Raw genomic sequence first — 22930 nt, 5'->3', positions numbered from 1 at the left:
TGCAGGGGCAGGGTCCGAGCCAAAAGCAAACACCTATTGTGCAGAACTCTTCAGCTGCAAAATGGTACTAGGATCCCAACTGACTTCGAAGTGTCACTCTGCTCGCCATTCTCAGATTGTGAGAATGAAAAATCATGTCAGATTTGCACCTGTAGAACGTAGCACTTGGAATTAGCTAATTAGCTCAGGTAGCAACGGAGATAGTGTTATGGACTGTGCGCCTTGGGCACCAGAGAATGCCAATTTAAGATATCTCTCTCTCTTATACTTAATTCTGTTGATGATTTTAGTTAAATTTTGAATGTTTCCAACTAATATTCAGACATATTGCACCTTGAAATACATATTTTTTTCTCTAGAAACATTTGGTGGGCCGATTTCAACCTTACGGCAGGCCAACTTTGGCCCGCAGGCCCCACTTTGGGCAGCCTAGTATCATCACAACATTTTTTTGCTTTTTTTTTTGTTTGGTCTTGTACATTGGTTTATAAATCAACTATGTGCAAAAAAAATGATTCCCATTGGCCTCAGCTGTACATCATACCTATGAAACATCATATTAATAGTGTCATTATACTGTTAGCATGTTAGCAATGCGAACGTTAGCATTTTGCTCAAAACACTGTCACACCTCCCAATTACAGTATATAATCAATCATCTTTCCCTGAGGTCACTCCTTTAGCTTGCTTGTCAAGGATAATGCATGCACAACCAGCAGGATATGTTTGTGACGATGTGATGTTGCTCTCAGTGCACTGAGATACTCCTCCTCTCCCTCCTGCTATCGACACTTAACTCCTAAATAGAGCAGTATCTGGGGTAACAGACAGACTTCAAGCCTATCAGTCAGTTATTAACCTTAATAATAGTGCCAGTGCCATGTAGTCCTGCTCGGCTTGAAATAAATACACACTCCAAAGAAAAGGACGGCAGAAAATATGCTTTCTGAGACATTATCAGTAGGATTGGCGTTTTCCACTTATACACATCCTGAACTCAGTAAATGCACAGACTTGTGTTTTGGCTGATTACTGCACTTTATTGAAGGCTTTGGAAAAAAGCAACAGAATTGTCATCAAAACGTACCCAAACTTATAACCCAAAAACATTTCTCTACTGCATGTTGTGTTCTAAACTTTATAATGACCATCATAAACAGAATACAAGTACAGAAATCTTCTACTGTTAAACTAGGTAAGAAATGAACATAATAGTAAGAAAGGTCTCGAGTTTCAAGGATAGGTAAGGCTGAAAGCATAAGGCCGTAATTCTGACTGCTACTCAACTCTATCACAGTGTCAAAGGAGCTAGTGTCAGGATTATCTCCCTCTGAGGGAGGTTGACCAACCGAATGAGAGCAAAAAAAAAACACGACTTCCAGAATAATAGACCCAGAGTAAATCAGGTTTTTTCTCTAATTACAACAAAACAAAATATATTTTTCTTGACCACTTCTGCATGACACAGGTCCACATGCCAATAGTATAAATGTATTCAATCAACTATTAGAGCTCCAGTCTGTAGGATTTAGTGGCATCTAGAGGTGTCGTCTCATCCTCCCCCTACAGTGGCTGCTTAAAACACAAAAATCATGAAGGCCCTCCAGTTTGGACTCATGATGGACTCCGTAGAACAGGTTCTGCTCCGTCTTTAGAAACAAAAGGCTCATTCTAAGGTAACGAAAACACAATGATTCTCAGTTTCAGGTGATTTTACACTACTGAATCATGATTGTGAATATTATGTTCCTTTTCTGCCCATAAATCCTGCACATTGGACCTTTAAAGCCAAAATTAAATCATTTATTTAATTTAGAATATAGGTTTGCCAATCATCTCTACCACTATAAAGTCATCAATGACTTGTCAAATCAGCAAAACTGTCAGGGCAGCGGGACAGCTACACGAAACATGATGTATTTTGACTCAAAGTAACAGTGGCTCCACATATCAACTCTTTAAACAGCCACTTTGGGTCAGAATTGATCAAATCTTTTTACCAACTCAAAAGAAATAGTAGAGACGCAAGCTAATGGCATGTTAAGTTTGCAATCAGTCAGCATTTTTATACGAGTTAGCACTGAGACATAAAATACCGCACAAAAATCAAGATGAGGGTCTTAATGCAACCAAAGTCTAATTCGCCACAATCCTGCTGACCTACTCCAAGCCCTTCTACCACTGTGTTAAAGTCCAACGATGTGAGAAAAAACATGTGAAACAATTTTTTGGTTATTAAAGTGCTTCGACATACACCTTCAATTAGCAGCAGTTTGTATATATATGTACATATAAATGTGGTTCAGCAATCTTACAAATCAACCATTTAAAAATCACCCATTTTACAGTCATGAAAAATTCCCTCTAAACCAACTCAAATGGAAAAAAAAAACAACCCAAAACACTCTCTAGTTCTCTCAGTAGTTACTTCAACTTGACCTCTGATTATGACAAAATTAATTATTTTTTAAAAATGGAAGAGAAATTAAGACAAAATAAAAACAAACTAAAAAGTAAAATATTGTCATGCAGAATATCATCCATACTGTACTTTACATACATACAAAATTACATTTCTTTTTTTGTTTTTAAGAATAGATTCTGTAAACACTGTTTTAGGTCCTTCAGGTGCGTTTTATCCACATTTCTGCTACAATCTGTATGTTTTCCGTATATAAAATAGTCCGAGGCTCCAGCTGTGGCACCTGCAGGCAATTTTTCCTTTATACTCATCAAACCCCCTCAACTTTCATACCAGCAGTCACATTTTATACCCATTCCACGTTTAAACCACTGAAAGAGAAGAAACTAGAAGAATTGAGTGGAAGCTCTAGGTGATGTTTTTTTTGTGGGTTTTTTAAAAATGTGATGGTAATCGGACATTTTTAAGTACCCACATAGACCCCATCTTGATTTAAAAAAAAAGGATGTAAAGGAATTAGGATAATAGAGAAAGGGACGAGGGGGGTTAGCTGAGGACAGTAGACAAGGCTAGGTTTGAATATAGATAAGGCATAGCATGGGTAGAGGTTGGGAAAGATTGGATTAGGAGTCCACACGTCGGGCAGATTTTTAGCTTTTTCAGTACGTGTTCAAAAAGGGGGGGAGGGTGTTGTACTGGGCAAAGATGTTTGTGTAAGGTAGGGAAGGACTGTAGATGTGATTCAGAGTCCTTGGAGGAACTCCTGGAGCTGCCTGACGAGCTCTGTATCCACGGTCTCCATCAGGACCCCAAAGCCTTGGTCCCCCATCAGGGCCTGCTGAGCCTTCAGCTTCTCATAGACATACTGCTGGAGAGAAACACTGTGCACCGGGTCCTCCAGGGCCAACTGAAGAGGGACAAAGAAAATCAAAAGAAATTACAGTTAGGATGGTGTCAGGAAGGGTCTCCAATTCAGCTTAGCTGAGAGAAAGATCATAGATTACCAAAGATATTAAATTTACTGACGGCAAACGAGCTGCTCATATTCTTTATCTCGTGTATGTATTTTATTTTCTTTATAGAAAGAGAGGGTGGGAGACACGCAGCAAAGGGCCTCGGTTGGAACTGAACTGGGGCCTTTGCCGAGGACTCTACCAGGTGAGCTACCCGAGTCTCCCCCTCCTCTACCGAGCAAATGCAGGTAGGTTGAGTATTGTGGCAGCAATCAAAGGTTACATTCTGGATTCTTCCATTTGTCAATCTGTTTTTTGGAATTTCCTTTTCGCTTATTCTTCCTTGCAGATTTTGCTCAAAGCTCATTCACATTGGGACATTTTCTGAGGGGTTTAGTATTGGCTGGGTCAGATTGGGCAGGCTCTACAGTCTGGTTGCTATGCCAAGGTTTTTCCCAATGTAAAACCTTGCACTTCAGCTAAAGAGTTCTTATCTCAGCGGATGACAGAATCTTTTGCCACATGCACTCTGTCTTTCATGCCTTTTTTTACAAACTCCAGTCTGCTGTCAAGTGCAGTTTTTCTTTCGTCTGGCCAATCTAACCATTCTGGTAAATGCTTGGATTTAATACAGGTGGGTCAAATGTTATGAGGGTGAGTAAACACGGACAAATTCAATCAACTACTCCTTGAAATTCCTGGACAATTAAGTAAGATCCAGTGATGAAGGTGCATGGATGACTAAAACTACACCAATTTAAAAACAATAACTTCTTTGGTTGCTGTGCTGGTATAGAATCATTTATTGCAGTTCATCTGCTTACTTCATGGTCTGTGTCTTAAGGTTTACAGTCTATGCTTGTTTGACTTCAACTGCACTGTATGTGGCACAACTACGCATGGTGGACCGGGGATAAAGAGATACTGCAAGCCCTAATCACAGTATATGACAGGAACAAACACAGAAAGATAATATAGAGGAGCTTTATCTCAGCAATAAAACCATTTTTATAAAATACAATTGACATTCAGGTCATATGAAAATTCTGATAATATGATTAATATAATTGGACTGTTTAACAAAATCCCCCCAAACTGTCATTTTCTGCTCAGGTTGTCAAAATAATGCACCTGCAAAAGATGTTGAAAAGGACATTCAGTAATGCCGTCACACTGTTTTAGAGTCACTTTTGACAAAAAGGGAAGGAAAAACAACTGAAACAAGTTACCATTTCTAACTTTGACGAGCACACCCCAACATAAAACTTGCTCTAGAGAAAATGATTCAGTATACGCAACTGCTGCCATTCATCTTACACACAAGACAGCACAGGAAAAAATAATCCGTAACAATAGAGTAAAAAAGCGAGGAAAAGTTGGATGGCTGAGTAGAGCTGACACATTTCTGCAGGCAAGAACACTGTCATTTATTTTCTGCGGAGTGAAGCAGGGGCCAGGTCAAACACAATAGGATGGAAAAGTTTGAAAGCCCGCACCGTTTGCAAACAAATTAGAGGAAATACGTGTACAAGCAAAATTTCCTATCGACAGCGCAGCAAACTGGTAAAGCTATTTTGTGTTGAAGATAAATGAAAACTGAAGTTTCTGGAGTGATGTTTGTGTTGTGTGTGTTTGCTGTTTGCAGCTTGATTCTGGCTGCTTCATATATTTACTTTGATTTCCCCACAGATTAATTATCGTTATCATGTGATGCTGCTTGACCCTCCCTCCTTCAACCGAGCAGGTCAGGGTCCTGAACCAACACAAACTTCCTCAGTGAGGGAGCCTCCTTTTCTGATCAAAAACAAATTTGACATTTGGGCAAGCTTGTGCAGTCCCAGAAGAGTCCCACAAACCCCACAGAAAAAAAATAACAAACTTTGGGTCCTTTGAGAAGGAGAATATTGTAATGACAACTCCTGGTCTCTAGCCAATCATGGAAAAGAATACTTGTAATGCTAATTAGCTCTTTGTCATTGCAGTGCAATCAAACTGGTAAAGAGTGTCTGTTGGAGAGTGGCTTAATCGAAAAGCTGTCGTCTAACCTGCATCATTACCTTCAGCACAAGGACCTGCTAGAGGTGTGTGTGAGTTCGTGTGTGTGTGTGTCTGTGAAAGCATGGCTGGAGCCCAATATATCACTGTGATCCTCTTAAATATCTAATCTAACTAGTATAAAACAATGATACCTGTCTGCATGAATATGAATATCTTACCAGTTTAATGGAGAAACTGGCAATTACAAGCCTGTAGCTACAGTGTGTAATGTCTCAACAAAACTGTGTCCAATTAAAGGGACATCATATAGACAAAATTCTACACAATGCTAAAAAAAACAACATTAAGACAAAGAGACAAAAGTGTCCACACGAATGAGCATTTTTAACTGTTTACAGAAGATGTGTAAATTGAAAAAGATAATACGAGAAACAAATTCAACAGATGACGAGACAGTTACATTAAGAGGTACAGCAAAATGTACACAGGATGTTAGGGGACATGACCTTAAAGGCAGATTGTCTTAGATAGCTGAGGACAAGACACCTGCTGTGCTGAGACTCAGAAACACAGCAATGACATAAATCAATGTGCAGAGTGGAAGCCTGATCCACTATCATCCTCAGGGAAATAAAGAGGCAGATGAGAAGAAGGGAAAGAACAAAAGAGGCATGAGGCAAGAAGAGCTGGGGATGTTTGATTGTTCAGCAGAGCAGAAACGCGAAAAGGAACGTAAACAAAATGGCAACAAGGAGACACACATGCAACGAGAGAAAGGAGGTTGACGATGCTGGGAAGGATGTCAGCGGGAGCTGGCGTGATGACGTCCTGGCAGAGAAAGAAAGGGTGACGAGAGCGAGGTGACATGGGTAGGACGCCTAGAGAGTGGGCAGTCACAGCTGTACCTCATTGTTCAGGATAGAGAGGAAGAGGAGGAGGAGGAGGAAAGAGAGGAGTGGGCAACATGAGAGCAGAAAGATGAAGAGGAATAGATGAAATGACAGGACCCTCATCTCTAATGCAATCCCTGCAGCAGACAAAGTATCCCGTGTTGTTTAAATTGGCCTGCACCAGGGACTTGAAAAATCACACACACACACACACACACACACACACACACACACACACACACACACACACACACACACACACACACACACACACACACACACACACACACACACACACACACACACACACACACACACACACACACACACGTGTCGACATCCGCTTGCTGAATGACAAGCTCACACAAATGCACTTTTGTATGAAAACCCAGCTACATATTGCTTCCTTTACATCATTAAATCTGAGATTGAACAGCAGCCTTGAACTCACTGATTATCAATTTACAGAATTAACACAAGCATGCCTGCCTATTGGGAATCTATCTTTTTAACTTTCTAACCCCTCCAACTTGTTCTTTTATTGTTAAGTCCTGTTTTCTCACTGCTCCATTTCCCTCACAGTCACTCTCTATCCACACTCGGCTGCTCTTTTCAGTGAAGAAGCAGGTTTGTAGCAGGGGACATAAAAGGGAAGCCAAGTCAGGCAGGCTGTAGTTAATGATGAAACAACCTGCACTTTTTCAGCCTTTATCTCATATCCCGTGGTGCCTCGTGTCTAACTGCAAACACACAATTACGGTGCATGAGAGTGTGCGTGTGTGCGTGTGTGTGTGTGCGCACACGTACAGTACACTCACTCAGTGTGATGTAATGAGCTGTGGGGCCGTATGATGTACTCAAGTGTAAACTAAGAACTGTATTGTGTAAGGATGCTGACAGTGTGGGGTTCAGAGGAATACACTGCAGGCAGATGTTAATTTCATCAACTAATTTATGACACATCTACAGGCCTCGCCAGCCAGTCGCCTTCGGCAATGCTGACTAGACTCGCAAGCTGCTCTCATATGGTCAAATTTGACTCAAAGCACAGTGTTGTTTGGGAAGAGTGATTTTCAACACATGCTGTAATGGCTTCACGGTTATGTAAGAAGATAAATCAAAGTGCTGCTTGAACATGTAAAGAGGCTTTTTAAAATGTTTGTGCTAAGATTCTGGCTGTCCTGGCCCTGGTCAGTCAGGAGATAAAAAAAATTGTACAGTTTGTGATGTTGAAAGACTTGCTGCTACCTGTCATTCTGATTACAATTATTAAGGGTTGCGACTAATATATATTTTTTTATTAACGATTAATCATTTATTCTCTCTCTTCTCTTAATCTACTCTCATACACAGCAAATCCTTATATTTAGGAAACTGGACGTGGCAACAGTACACTTTTGCTTGAAAATTAGTTAAACGCTTAATCGATTATCAAAATAGTACGCAATTCATTTTCCTAACTAATTGCTTATTGACTGGCTGAAGACAGTGCACGAATGGCAAACTACTGTGATGTGCCATGAGTGAGAGTAGCTGTAATTTTAGGATCCACTAAAGTGAAGAGCCACAGTTCACCTGAAATGTTGCCCTCATCTCTCCATCCACTTTCTCATCCAGTATTCCTCCTGTAGCTTCATGTAGCTTTCCATCAATATTGTGGAAACTAGCAAGCAAAATCTTTAATGAATGACCATGAATTTCTGAGGACTTCAGTTTTGGTTTGGTCATCTTGCTCTTTTTCAGCAGTTGCATGGAGGTGCAACCATAGTTATAGCCTCTCTCTGACTCGGTGGGGTTTCTTTAGATTTACTCAGTCGTTGTGCATGTGCACCTTTTTGAGTGTCAAATCAAAATCTGTGCTAGTTGGTGGAAAAAGCCTTCAGGTCTATCCAAGCTTTGATACAAGGTCAACTCGTGTCAACACATAGCAGTACCTCAAGCAGTCTTCATCACTTGATTCAGACAGTACATACGGATCTGATGTTACTTGTTAAAAAAATGTATAAATCTCTAAACACATACAAAGCACCAATCCAATGTAATGATTAATGTTTCATAAAGACAGAGCCATGCTGTCTACGATTTCTTATTCTGTCTTGTAAATGTACTAGTCTCTCTCACGCATAAATCAATTAATCAATAGCCTAATTGAATGACACTGACCTATAAAACCTGCTGCTGTCACGTATGGATGCCATGGTTACGATGGTGCCTACATAGTAATTTCTCCAGTGTTACTTGAGATAAAATCAATTAACTCTCTCTGAGATGTAATTTAAGGTTAATGCGGTGGACACCATAGTGGTCATGCAGACAATTGCAACATCTATATATACTGAATACATCTCTGCTCTAGATGGGTATTTTCTTATGTTGAAAAAAAAGGTAAGCGCATAAATTAAAATGAAATTTGTGTACAGGCATTTACAACGGGCACAAGACTTATAAAGATAAAGTAAAAAGTGTCATACAAAGGTAAAGAAAAGTTTTTTAGGTCACCAATTTAATGCATTAGTTGGATTTCCAGGTAATCTGAGCCTGCTCCCATGGTGGTCGTTGTTGATAAATGTTCTACATTTCTAAAGTCTTTATTACCGGGCATGTTTAGCTTCTCCCACATGAGAAACTGACATTTCTGACAGTAAAGGTTTTGACCATAAATCAAAACAATATCAAATTTAAAATCAAAGCAACACTAACAAAGAACTCCTCACCTTTGCTCATCAGAAAGCAGCTCCTGTCAGTTACCTTTTCTGTAACCTATAAATGTCTTTTTCAGCAACAGTATGCTTCCAGAATTAATGATCTTGGCAGTTGATGCTGATGGCTGATGCTCAGGAGGTGAGGGAACAAGAGAAAGACAAAACTAATACTGCGTCTTTACACATTCCATTAAAATACAAATGTTTCAGGATCAAGGTGATTTTATAAACCGAAGGTACTTATGTTAATGCAAGTTAACTGTTGAAACATTTTTGTTTTAGGTCACTGGAGGCTAGAAGAGAAGAAACATCTTTGCAGTTTGAAGTTTAGATTGTCAGGAAGATAAAACAGGGGAGTAATCAGGGCATGTGGATGTGTGAGGAAAAGATAAAGGCAACAGTAAGACAAAGGGAGGAGTGGAGGTACAATGAACAAAGAGAAGTGAAGAGTGGTTTTCCCTGTAGCGAGTGTGTAGCTACATACCGAGTGGAGCGAAACCAAGAGAGTGAAAAGATGACCAAGTGATGGATTGAAGGATAAGAGCGATCTGCATGGACTTAAGTAGCAGAGCCTGCCTGATGGTGCACAAACCAAATATTCCTGTCAAGGCAAAAAAATGCAGGGGAAGCAAAGATCAGGCCTGTTTTGGCTTGAGGAGGAAGAGAAATGGAGTGATGACGAGAGGAAAGATGTGATGATGAGAGGAAAGGATAGAGGGAGAGTGACACAACCCCTGCTGTGGCTCAGAGATAAAGAGGCACTGGTCTTCATGCCTCGGAGAGAGTAGAAGATAAATGAGAGGCAGGATGAAAAGAGAGGCAGATGACATGTGAAGAAAGTGGATGGGGTTTGGACGTTGCCTAGTGAGCAGATGAGGAGAGAGAAAAGCAGAGAAGACGGAATACAGAAGTAGGCAAGATATGCTAAGAAAAAAAATGTAATTATGACAATGATGATAATGACGATGATGTGTGTGCCGACTGCAGTAAACGTCTGGCGGGTTTTATCTCACGCAAAACGGCCATTAAAATAAGCACAGGTTAAAGTTGTTCCATCTGTACTGATAATATTAAGACTGTCCTGAGGTTGCCAACATTATTGTGTGCTTGTATTTCTTCTGACCAGGGTTCTCGCACAAACAACTGCTCTGAGGCAGCACAGTTTTACAAATGTATGTCGGTAATATGCAATTAAGCCATGGATCTCAATTTACATGCAGGGCTACTGTAAGTGTGTTCTGTGAATTAAGCCTATTGGTGCCAAATGGCTATAGAAGCTTGAGAACATACTAAGAAGAGTTTTTTTTCCAAGAAAGTAGGTTGTGAAATTATCATAGTAATCACAGTGTCCCCTGACCTGTTCTTTGGTTGGAAGTAGCTTTCCCAGATAGGGGGTTACAGTATCTTCATTAGTTAGACTCATCGGTGCAACAGACCTTCATTGTTGTCCTGTTGTTGAGATATTACATCATCACCGTTGTTACGAGCAGTTTATTTTGTGTCTTCAGAGGTGAGGCTCTCTGCGATTATAAACATTGAAGAATCACTGATGCAAAGTATTGTTCATAATCGCGTATGCTTATACTTATGGAGGCATACGTGAAGACATTATGCCTGACAGTAAAAGTCTGTATATGTGTGTATGTGTTGGCAGAGCTGCACTGGCCTGGTGGGAATGGGTCTGCTGAATATCAGAGTTTCATACTAATCCTATTTCCTCAGGGTTCTCCTACTACAACTCATTCAAATGTCAATCATCTACTGTTGGCCCCAGTTAAAACAGAAATATGTCTAAATTTTCTAAATTTTCATCTATTTGCATGCTGTATAAGCACATACAGACAGCCCTGTGTGAGTGCTTGCTTATGTTCATATTCCTTATTTTAAAAGTAAGAGATTACACAAACATCTCTAACCTGCTATTCCACCCTGAGACATCTATTAAAGCATAACTTATTTTTTACAGTAGCTAATAAAAACTCTCATATGATTCGTTATTTATGTTCAGTTGGAGAGCAATTCAGGTCCAACCTTGCACTGCCCACCACACTCTTTATGCTCATAAAACTGAAACGTACTGTACTGTATCTTGGCCAAGGAACCTCTCAACTTGGGACCACTCATTCTTGCACTCTCTCATAAAATGCAGCATAGTCTCTTCAGCACACAAATATGCTTTGTCACACTTATACGGATAGACTACATGCAATGGATGCATGTCATGTCCAGGATGCATATTGAAATCAACATTTCACACAAACTTTCAAGTGGTGGACAACTGCACCAAACCAATACATTCAGATGAGATACTGGATGATGTCACGGGTAAGCACTCTCAACAAGAAAGAAAAAACAGCAAGACATATCTAGGAATTCAATATAAGGAGAGCACTGTACATTAGTCTCCTGTAGGGAGAGGCACCCATGATGCATCTTGATCAGATGTCCAAACTACCTTAACTGGCTTCTTTCCACGAGAATAAGCAGTAACTCTACTCCAGGCTGTCTGGACTTCTGAGCTTCTGACCACATCTCTAAGGGTGAGCTCAGCCACCATGTGGAGGAAACTCATTTTGGCTGCCTGTATCTGTGATCTTATTCTTTCAGTCACTGTCGACAGCTCATGTCCATAGGTGAAGGTTGAACTCCAATCGCCAATGCAAAGAACTATGGCGTCGGATTTGGAGGTGCTGATTCACATCCCAACTGCTTCACACTCAGCTGCAAACTGCCCCAGTGCGTCCTGAAGGTCACAGTCTAGTGAAGCCAGGAGGGACACAGTCATAGACCTTCTCCAAGTCCATGAAACACATGAAGACAGATCAAACTCTTTCCACGACCACCCCTGTCTGCCACTCTAGAGGCACTGGTCCCGAACTCCATTCCCAACTCCCCACTCCACCGCTGGACAACATCCCCTGGTTCCACAGTTCTCCTCCTGCACTCAACACAACCAGAGTCATGCCATGCCTTCTCTTCCTGAGACAACTAATTCATCACCAGAACTTCCTCTGGGCTAAACAAAAGTACATCTTGATGGCCTCTCATACTTGAGTTTTTGTTTTGGTGACTACTGAGGCCACAACCATTCCGGCCTTCTGGTAACATCTGCTGCATCAAGGGATCCCTTGGCCGACCAGGCCTAAATGGCTTTCTTCTTCAGCTCGATGGTCACCCTCATCAATGGTGTGCACCAGTGGGTTCTTAGGTTGCTGCCAGGACAGGAACCTTGGATCACAACACCTAGCAACCGCTTTTACAATAGAGGCTTTGACATGTCCTAGTTGGATTACTGACACAGTAATACATAAGACATAAAAATATAAAATTAAAGTTACTTATAAGAAGTGCAAGTTGTGATTAGTACCATTAAGTCATGAGTATATTACATAGTCACCACGGAAAGTATTGCACAGTGCCATTAAAAAATTCCCGTTATTGCACAACCCGTGTCCCTCGCCAAGGTTAGTAATCAGTGTTAACAATCCATGACTGCACGGTTGGGTATCCAGGACCATACAGTGCTGAAGGGACTATATATGTTATCCAGCCTGGGAATGACTTGTGATCCCAAAAAGGAGCTTGAAAACGTTGCTGGAGAGAGGCACGTCTGGACTACCTTGCTTAGCTTGTCGTCACCGTGTCCAGGATAAGCGGAAGAAAATGGATGGATGGATGGACTGTACTTTAAAAAACAAACAAAAAACACAACAAAAAAGCATCAGCCTGATGTTTAAAGCAGCACACAATGAATGTATTGTTCTATGAACATTTTAAAATAAAATATTATACATCATTACAAGAAAATATTGTTAAAGTGACTTAAGAAATACTCTTAATGCTCCCTGTCTTTCAAACCCTGTGGCCGATTTTATTAACTCAGTCCTTTTTGTTTTGATATGAGATAACCCTGATGACAACACTGGGGTCATTTCTTTACACTTAGAACTTCTGAGCTGCAAAAGACATTATACAACTATTTTCAAAGGCAAAGCAGTTCTCCCTAACTGATCTTAATTGGTGATATTGATGGAGTCCCCCGTTATAATTAGTCTAACTACAGTAAGCACCATTACCCCCATAAGACTGCATTACAGGGCTTATTAAGTTGTCTTGATTATAACTTAGATTAACATTTCTAAGATCACAATCACTTAAATGATTGCAGTTCAAACAAATACAGCTTCATGGATATGTTTGTCTAAGTTACTCATTCTCTATTGATAATTCAGACAGTCAGACAAGAATGTTGTTTTCTATCACAGAAAGTTGAAAAGCAACGTAACCTGTAATGCTGCTCCATAATAAAAGCTTTTAAATGACTAAAGAACTGAGGGTTTTTATTGTGAAGAAGTTATAGTAAATGAAACGTGTTTGTAACTGAATTAGTGGAGCCACTTTTTAGCAGTGATTCTTTGATAGTACTGCGGGGATTGGGACAAGCGTGTGCGTCACTGGCTTAAGACACCTTCAAGCAGGTAGCCCAGTTGTGGTGGAAATGCAAAATCCCAGCTGCGCCGAGCTGCCATGCCAAGTCGTGCCAAGGCCGGCAGATATAATGGAAAAACGTAAGTACACACTTAAGTGGCTCCTCCGGACGGGAGACAACAATTGCCGGACTGCCACTGCTCCTGTGTAGATCTCAGCAAGAATCACAATGCACCTTGCACAGTGGTCAGACAATGGTTGAGTCTAAGCTTGTACAAGTTGGCTGCTGGGCATCCCCCTCCTGTGGTAAAGTAGCACTTTACCCTAATCTAAGTTCAAGACTTCACTAAAAACTCGAAGGACACTCCGAGATCGCAGACCTCTGCAGTTTGAGCAACTCCATGTGGTAGCTACCCTGAATGTGGATTGTGATATGGAGTCATTTTATCTCTACAATTGGCTATGACATTGCACTATGTTTTACTACTACCATCTTCTGGATTTTAAAATGTATGCCATTTATTCCACCAAGGCCAAATGTAAAGCAATGAAAGTGAGAAAATATTTCATGTATCGTCTGATAAAATGTAATTGGTTCTTCCTTTGCTAATAATTTACCCTCCCACCAAGTTTCATGAAAATTGAGCCAGTAGTTCTTCTGTAATTCTGTGATAAACAAACAAATCAAAAGGGAAAACATACCACCCTTGGCTGAGAAAATTAAGATGCGGATATGTTTCCCAGTCTGGGAGAGCCTAGAGCAGCAACTTAACACAAGAATAAATAAGCAGGCTTTTACTAGCCTCCCTGGTGGTACATTTCAATTGTGTTTCACCTCTGATCTAAACACAGTATTGTTAGTGTGGTCAGGAGTGCTCTGTTGCACCTGTACCCACATCCAACGATGATGTCACAGTGGACTAACACTCTGGAGTACACTGCCCCGGGTTCACCACTTTTTTGGCAGTACAACTTTTAACTTATCAAATCACATTTTTATTGTTTGTGCATTTGAGTGTTTAAAAAAAAAGGAAGACAGAAAGAAACACCCCTTAAAATACGGAAGGCTATTTGAATGACAACAATGACAGGCAATCACACAGTTGGATTCGGCAGAACAAAGAAAAAGCTGGTAAGACCCAGCAGAGAGACCACCCATGTTTGTTAAAGCACCCAATCTTCCAACCAATGTTTTTTGGCAGAAACGTAATATGAAGCAGCAAGTTTCAACACATTTTCCTTTGTTGTGGTATTCCAGTGTTGGAAGGTCCTTCACAAACACTTAAGTATGCTGGTGTGGATGTTAAGTGTTTCAAGTTTATGAACAAAGATTTTCAAATGTATTCACATAAGTGTGGACATGGGTGAAATAACAAGTGGCTCCTAATCTGCACTGACCAAACAGAAGATAAACCAAACAGAACAGTGAGCAGAGAGATAAGGTCATGTACATTCATCAGCGTTATCATACCTAGGGATGAAGATTGATCAGCCATACAGAAAATAGACAGTATCATTAAATAACCATCAAGACGGACACAAGTGGAATTTAAAAAGTATAAGACAAGAGAGGTCAGAGCAACAAGAGAAATAAGGGCAAGAGCAGAGAGACAGATTACATAATATGTCGCCCCCAAACACAGCCCTCTCTCCTTTTCTGAGGTTTCATTAGTTCATGGTCCCTTGACTTAGAGGGAGGATTAAAACTTGATTGCAGTAATTTTCCTCACTAAATGAGGCGGCACCAATTGTAATACCCTAATTAGTATTGTAGTAGAGGGCGTAAATGTAAGAGCCCTTTAGCAGTCTATCATAAGAGTGCATATTACTAAACATACACCCTTCAGTGTAGGAGTGTGCGGATGCATGTACTTTCAAACACACACACACGGAAAACATTGAGGAGCAGTACACATGCCTTAAGCAAAGACCACCCTCAAAAACTGAGCATCAGTGTTAAGAAGGACAGTATGTTGGGAGGCTTCCAAGAGGTTTACAGGATGGTCTTGATTGGCTGTAACAAATAAAGGAATATAAATAATTCTGGAAATGTAAAGCAAATTATTTTTTTTTTACATGAAATCCCCTGCAGTGCTCTAGTGGATTGAGACATTGGTGGCGACTGGGGCTATGAGCGAACAAGCTGGGTCCAAAAAGTGATACGCGACGTTCTGCTTGAAATCTGCTGTGCCATCTGGCAGGCACCGAAAGACCACTTTATGCATTTGTAAGATGGGACTCAGAATTGGAATGAAGCTGTCAGCGGCTTTTGCAGCATGGACCTTTTGAAAGTGGTTTAGTTAGGATGAGGGAATGCACAGAAAAAAGAAAGTACTCAAACCGAGAAAAAGTATCCTTGGGAACATTTTAAATCCTTGGTGAAATGAAGTAGAGGTAAACTTTAAACGAGTATATGGGCGTAATAAGAAATGTTCCATTTTTCTTTTACGATGATACCTCACAATTCAGATTTGTTTTTCTTTTAGACCAACAAAGAAGTCTTTTTTATTTACCACCACTAAGGGCATGAATAACTCACCAATTATTGAATTGACTTTGCAATGCAGGCAATACGTATAAAGGTTAGCCAAATTGAGCACAATCAAAAGGTTGCTTCGTTCTTTCATGTAATCAATATTTTGTGCCTTTGGAAAATATCAAAAATTGATATATAACCCAATACAGGTCTCTCTAGAAAAGGTCTCTTGCATGTAGGCTTGCTGCTCTCTGGGAAAGCATATAGACCACTTACAGGGTTATTTTGACTGTTTATGATTTCAAGATGGTGATGAGTGTTCATTTATGTTTCAGGCACTGTAGAATTAATCTATTTCATGTTTTAACACTGTTCTGCTGATTAACATTTGGTGGCAGCCGAAGCCAAAGCCAAGGAACAACTTGTTGTTGCAAAGTGCCAACAAAGGCAAGGAAGAAGACTGCACACTAGCAAACATGGAAATAAATAACACAGGATTTAAAATAAAAATCAGCTGTTATATAAATGAGATAAAATAAAATAAAATACAAAAACTCCCTCCACAAATGACTTTTTTCTGGTGCAACAGTTATCTAGGAGGTATTAAATTCCATGAGTCAGTCAGACCTGAAGAACTAGTTCATAAGCAGCTGTAGGCTTTCAGTGGTCCATCTCAGGTCAAAGACTGTATTAAGGATTCAACAATGCTGGTGACCAAAACACTTCATGTCAGATAGAGAACGTGTGCAAGTGTCATAGGCGTGCTCACATATTGCCAAATCTGAAGTCATGACACAGTCTGTGAAAACCCCATACGTATAATGTTGACGGCTTTTATGGATCAAAATCTGAAGAGGAAAAAAAAAAAAGATATGACTGAGGATTTTGTTGTCTTGTCTTCATTTACTTCAGTGCAACATACCGTGAAGAGACATGTCCAGTGGGTAGCACACTGTGTTCAGTGAGGGTTGCTAGCTGTAAAGTACACCTCTAGTCTCTCTTGACAAACAAAAGCTAATAAAAAAAGAAAATGAAAGGCATATCAAATGCATGCACAAACTCAAGTAGAAACTGTGCAAGTCTGACCTCAACTCATTATTTAGTATCTCAACAAATGTTATGCTTGGTAGTTTTGATCTATTGGATCTATCTGTCTTTTGGACAGAATTATTTACAGTGCACACATTTTCAAAGTTGGAAAAAACCAGGCTCTCAACTAAATAATCCAATGTTGTCTAAAGTGCGAAAAGTAATCTTCAAAGTTGAGATAAAAGTTTTTGGTTGCCTGCAACACTGAGCCGGTTCACTCACAATGGCATACTGATGGTTTTGTAAACAACATCAAGAGAACACTGCATGCTTGGATTTCCTCTTCAGATAACACTGTTGAGCTGCCAGGAATGTGCCAAGGGCTGATGTACTGTAGAAAAACATTTGCTCTTCTTGATTAATTAATCCACCTGTCCTGAGCAGAGACAAATAAGTTAATCATTTTATCACTTGTCTGACAAGCTTTCAATTTGACTGAATGGGGCTGTGGGTGAGAAAAAGTAGCTAGAGTCATTTCTCAGCTCTTCCAGCAACCAATCAAAATCACAGAGATTAGTTTCAACTGTAATGAGCCACACGCTGAATGAATACGCTTCACACTGGTAATTAAGATGCATTAAGATCAATTTAACAACTGAGTTGTCAGACCAAAGATCAATTATTCTCATTACTTGAATAAGACTAATTAACTCGCAGTAAATCCAAAGAGCTGACAGGTGAAAAACCTAAACACACTTTTGGCTGCATTATCATCTGATCTGCACAGCTGCAACATTAACACAAAGACAGGCAGACATGTAATAAGGCAAAGTGATTTTAGCATTCCCTGTGGTGCATGCTTTACATTTTAATATCTGGCTGCTCTTTATAACAGCAGGTTACAGTCTTGGTAAGACGCTGATGGGTGGAGCAGTGATGGAATTACATGAGCTCAATAGACTCAATGTACTACTTAAGAGTGACAAAAACGTAATTGTCCTGCCCCAACAGTTAAAACAAAATGAACGGGTGTGTCAGGCAGATGTTAATCATGCACAGTCTGCACACACCACAAGTACCGAGAGATGTAGTCAACTAGAATAAGTTCTATCACTTTTGTGGGTTTACTGCTGGTGTGTATGGCTCATGCCAGATATTAACATGTCAGAGCAGTAAAAGCACAGGTGTATTGTGCATAGCAATAATGATGGCTGTATTAAACTTAGAGGAGTTCCTTGTATGTCTTGGTGTAAGCTCGCTTACCCGAACAGCTTACTGGGACATTATACACATTATGTAATTTCAGCCACTACAGGTCTCTCAATTAAAACAATAACAAAACACATAATTTGATGATGTCATGAAGTAGCAAGCGGTCATTGGAGTTGTTGTCTTTGTTGTTAACTAACCACATGAAAATGTCTTTGATGTGCCTCAGGCACAAATGTTCATGGACAAGGTAATGTACTCTGACTCATCCTCTGATGTATCGTCTGATGTTTTCCTGGAAGTCAAAGCGACCAGTGACTAAATGAAAAAAGGCCCTGTTACTTTGAATAAAACGACTGGTTTCTCCGGGTTTGTAGTTTTTAAGACATTTTAGTACAGAAATGTTACATATTTTTTATTTGAGGGAACAGAGAAATTGCTAATGCTATTAATTATAACAGCTGATTTAGTGCTATGACGAGTATAAACTTCTGCTGTCTAAAGTCTATATCACCATGAAGGAAAAACAAGCTGTCATGTCTGTGAAATTACAATATGGCAAGTTGCACTTCATTTGATCTAAAACCAAACCAATCTGAAGATTTGCTTCAATCTTGACATTAAAATATATATTCTTTAAATGACGATGACGTTGGTAGCAATGCCAGCTCAAACCTGTTTAACTACAGGATACAAGCTTCAAAGTCCACTCATGTAATATACAGCAACTGTACAATGCGCATGATTTACCCACTATAGTTAACTTTTGGTTAATTTACGAAGAGGTAAACCCTGCCACATTCTAAGAACCTGCAACTCCCGGTGCTCTCATGGACAAACGGCTGGAAAGCTGAGAAGCGACAGAGATGGAAACTAATTTTGATAGCTCAGTACGCCTTAGGCAGCACAAAGGCAAATCTTTATATCTTGTGCTGCAAAATAACACTGTCAGAGAGGTCTGTTATTCAAGAAAACCAAATTATGCTGACACTGATGGTCTGCTTGAGACTAGGAGCAATAATAAAGCAAGAATGGCAAGTCTTCATTGCTAATGCTTTGTGTTGCCCAGAGTGAATTGATAACACAGTGAAACTCATTTCCTATAAACATATACCTCCAGAGGATCTCTGGACTCAGTATGTTTATTAAAATGAAATAATGAAAAACTGTTGAAACAATTTCATGATTAATCGACAGTTCATCAAAGCATCGAAAATTATTTTCAGTTCACTCTGAGCGATGACAGCCACTGGGTAATAATGTAATAGATATCATTTTCTATAATTTCCTTTCTTAAACATCAAAGCATTTGCGTTTAATATAATTGTCGTTTAAGGGAACTAAATCTTATTTCATTCCTAATCATCACAAAATAATGAAAATGAAGGGATAATTTCATGACTAATAATAAGTGCTAGAGAAATGTTTCCCATTCACTCTGAGCAAGAACAGCTACGGGGCAACAATGTAATAGTGGAATGTTTTATCTTCCTCTTCTCAATTTTCAAGGCATGCACATTTAATGGGGCGGCCTTTTAAAGCCTCCTTCAATCACCAAAAGTTTTACTGGAGTAGATCCTCTGATTGGAATATTTACATGAGCCTCATTTGAAATTTGCCATCCTCGACTTGGCTACTGAATAGATTATAGTTATTCTGATATTTATCAAAACCTGCAGCTAATTGTATTTTGTAAGAAAATAAAGTTGTTGAAAAGCAAGTATCCACTACAAAAAAGAATGTAAGTTGAATATTTGCTTTCCAACACATAATGCCTTAACATTCACTGATATCAGGCATATTGCTACAGTATGGCAAAGGGTCTTTATTATCTCCAGCTTTCATTCTGGTCTAGGTCAACACGTGGACAGAGCATAGCATAGCCATAAATATCATTAAACATCTATTTAATCTCTCAATAAACAAACATTCCAGCAACTGTTAGTCTAAGAAGTTTTTAGTCTGAGCTGCAGCCAACTTCTTCTGCTCTCAGAATCACCATATGTTCAGTATACAGACTTTTTTCTTAATTTCAAAATTAGCACAATCATTTAAATCTGAAAACAACTGTTCTGTGAGCCTAATGTTTCTGATGCTATCACTATTACCAATACCAATGGCTGCATGACGCACTTCTGAAAACCAATTCATTAGGTTAATAGCCTGGAACAAAAAACTCATCAGTTACACATCCTGAGCAAATGCTATAAATGACTAAACCAAGCATTCTGTTCAAATAAATCGAAACTACTTAAACAATAAACAGACACCCTATGCAACCTATAAAATGAGGGTATGGAGCAGAGAACCATCTATACAGCTGTGATATAATAAGCCATAAGGGAGTTGTGTGCCAAGACTTGGAACTAAAGAGTGAGTGTGGCTTCTTGGGCGAGGAGAGAGGAAATGGGGAAAACAGAAAGAAATTACAGTTACAAAGGGGTCGCTGGGACTGCAAGGCCTAGGAACTATGCAGCAAAATGCTGTGTATGATGCTAGTGTAATGGTTCATGCTGGGCCGGGTGCAGCGTCAAAGAGATAGGGTAAACCTTGTCATCACTAAACAACTTTAGACTGAAAGGATAATTCTGTGCACATTAACATCAACACAGCCCTTCCTTAACAACTACTACTGAGAGTGCTAGGGTTGTTTATGTGAGTAGTGTGTTGGGATGGAGATTGAGCCGGGTGGTTTCTAGCTGTGCAAATAGTTTTGGATATATCTGCAACATTTGACAAATTAGAGGTGAACGGAATTTCATAAGTGGTGCACCAAGTTTTGAAAAATTACGAGAAAAGCTCAACAGTAAGGTGTCTTCCTACAAATACCAACATGCATAATTTAGAAACCTGGCTGTCTACGCCTTTAATTTGTTTTTGTTTTTCCCCAATGGAAAGAATTCAGAGCAAGGTCTGTGGAGTTATCTCAGGAAAGGGGAACATTGTTTTTGAAATGACATGCTGCTTTAGCAAGATAAAAAAAATAAAAACCTAGAACTGTTTGCATGGCTTTTTGTTTATTATTTATTATCGATTCAAATCCCCCTATTCCATCAGTAGAGACCCCCCTTCTAGCTTACATGCAGGTAGTGTAAACCATGATGCAGTACAGAAGCGTAAATTTGGCCCATTTTTGGTCATGATTTTATACACGATACCATTATACAGCCTCTATCACTATTCAAGTACACATTTAGCAACCCACCCCCTCATTATATCCCATTTCTCCTGTGCAATTGTGTGTAATGGGGCACCTTTGTCTTCTATTTTTATGTTGGAGACTAATCAGTCATTGGCAACTACTCACACAAAGGCAGCACAATAACCTGTATTTGTTGTGCATGTCCTTTAGTGTGAAATAAAGGAGAGAAAATAGGCGCGCATGGATGTGTGCCATCCACCACAGCACAACAGACGGAGCCCTTGTCATTAGTACCCAGTGGAGAGAGTCTTTGATGTCGCCTATCCTTCTTCTTGTTTGATGGTGCTGGCCTTGTAGATGAAGCACAAGAATCAAATGATGCATTGTGTACCGCAGCCCAAACACAGCATCAGTTAGCCTGGAACACTCAGATCAAAGTGAGGGACCCTTACAAATCTCAGACAAGATAGAGTGGAACAGTCAACAGCTTCCAAAACACAAAACAAACTCCCCCTTCATGTGCAGAGAAACATGACAGGTCAAATTTAGGAACAAATCAGAAGACGGCAGCAGGGGTGAGGCAGCTTCTCCTCCCAGAGAGACTATGGATCTTGGAGCCAAGTACATCCTCTGAACGAAATGATAGATCAAAAGGAAAACACTGACCAGATATCGTAAGGCAAAGCTACCACAAATAAATAAAGGCCGACCATTTAGAGTTTTTGCGTTTGAATTGTAATCATGGTTAAAAGAAAATGTAGTCATAACTTTCATAGACAAGGTCAACTATGGTGCTTACTTACAAATGCACACATACAAACACACATCAGACTGTTAAGTGCTAGAGGGACACACTGACACCATTCAACAGGCTTTCAAAGTTAGCCGTTAGCAGCCATTTTCTGAACCGGAGACAGATGGTTGAATGACAACGTCACTTCTGGGCATGAAACCAAAAGGATAGTTTGCCCTCTGCTTAATATTTCGACCATAAAGACCTTTGATAACATCTTTTGTTTGAACTCAGAGGTTTCACTTGGATACTGAAGCACTTTCAGAATCAAAGACTCACTACAAGATATGAGGAGCTTATAGGGTATGATAGGACAGAGTCCTACAAACTTTTTTCGTTCCTATTTATGGAATATTAGACACCCAAATTATCAAATACTGTACACATATACTTATGTACACTGCATGGGTAGGTTCTAGTCTGTGGAGCTAGTGTTGGCTCTACATTATACATATTTTTTGGGCAGCAATATATGTATCATCAATGGAGAGAAGGTGTAGTACATAAACAAGATTAATTGCTCTTCATTGGTAGTAAACAACCCATCAGCCAGCTGACAACTGTGCTACATTTAGAGCTTAACAAGATATTTAGGGCTGATGAACAGTAATGCCGACCTTGAGAAACAGCGTGGCTATGTCTCTGTGCTGATACTCCCTTACAGACGGACAGATAGACACGGACAGCCTCTCATAGTAGAACCGCTAGCCAAGCTACAACACAAGAACCTACACAGTGTCTTTCTCAGCAGGCCATAATAGTCCTTCTAGAGGCTCCACCATACTCCCTGTCTTTCTGAGAGACAGAAGTTTCTCATGGTTGATTAGCTCTGACTGACAGTTCTACATCACTGTCCATGCTACAGTAAGCGTTGGTCAATGTCTCTAC

At 39.8% G+C, this 22930-nt stretch overlaps 1 protein-coding gene across 1 annotated transcript in view; it reads right to left on the bottom strand.

Moving 5' to 3' along the window:
• Positions 1–1014: 1014 nt before the first annotated feature.
• ipo11 (importin 11) overlaps positions 1015–22930 on the bottom strand; it is a 117925-nt gene continuing 96009 nt past the window's right edge. Inside the window, exon 30 of the mRNA XM_084359230.1 lies at positions 1015–3329. Coding sequence (XP_084215356.1) covers positions 3165–3329 — 165 coding nt within the window. The 3' untranslated portion in view covers positions 1015–3164. The remainder of the gene's footprint in view (positions 3330–22930) is intronic.

This window comes from Pagrus pagrus (genome assembly GCF_965226575.1).
Source record: "Pagrus pagrus genome assembly, chromosome: 8".
Lineage (NCBI taxonomy): Eukaryota > Metazoa > Chordata > Actinopteri > Spariformes > Sparidae > Pagrus > Pagrus pagrus.
This window is presented reverse-complemented; position numbering and strand designations above follow the sequence as displayed.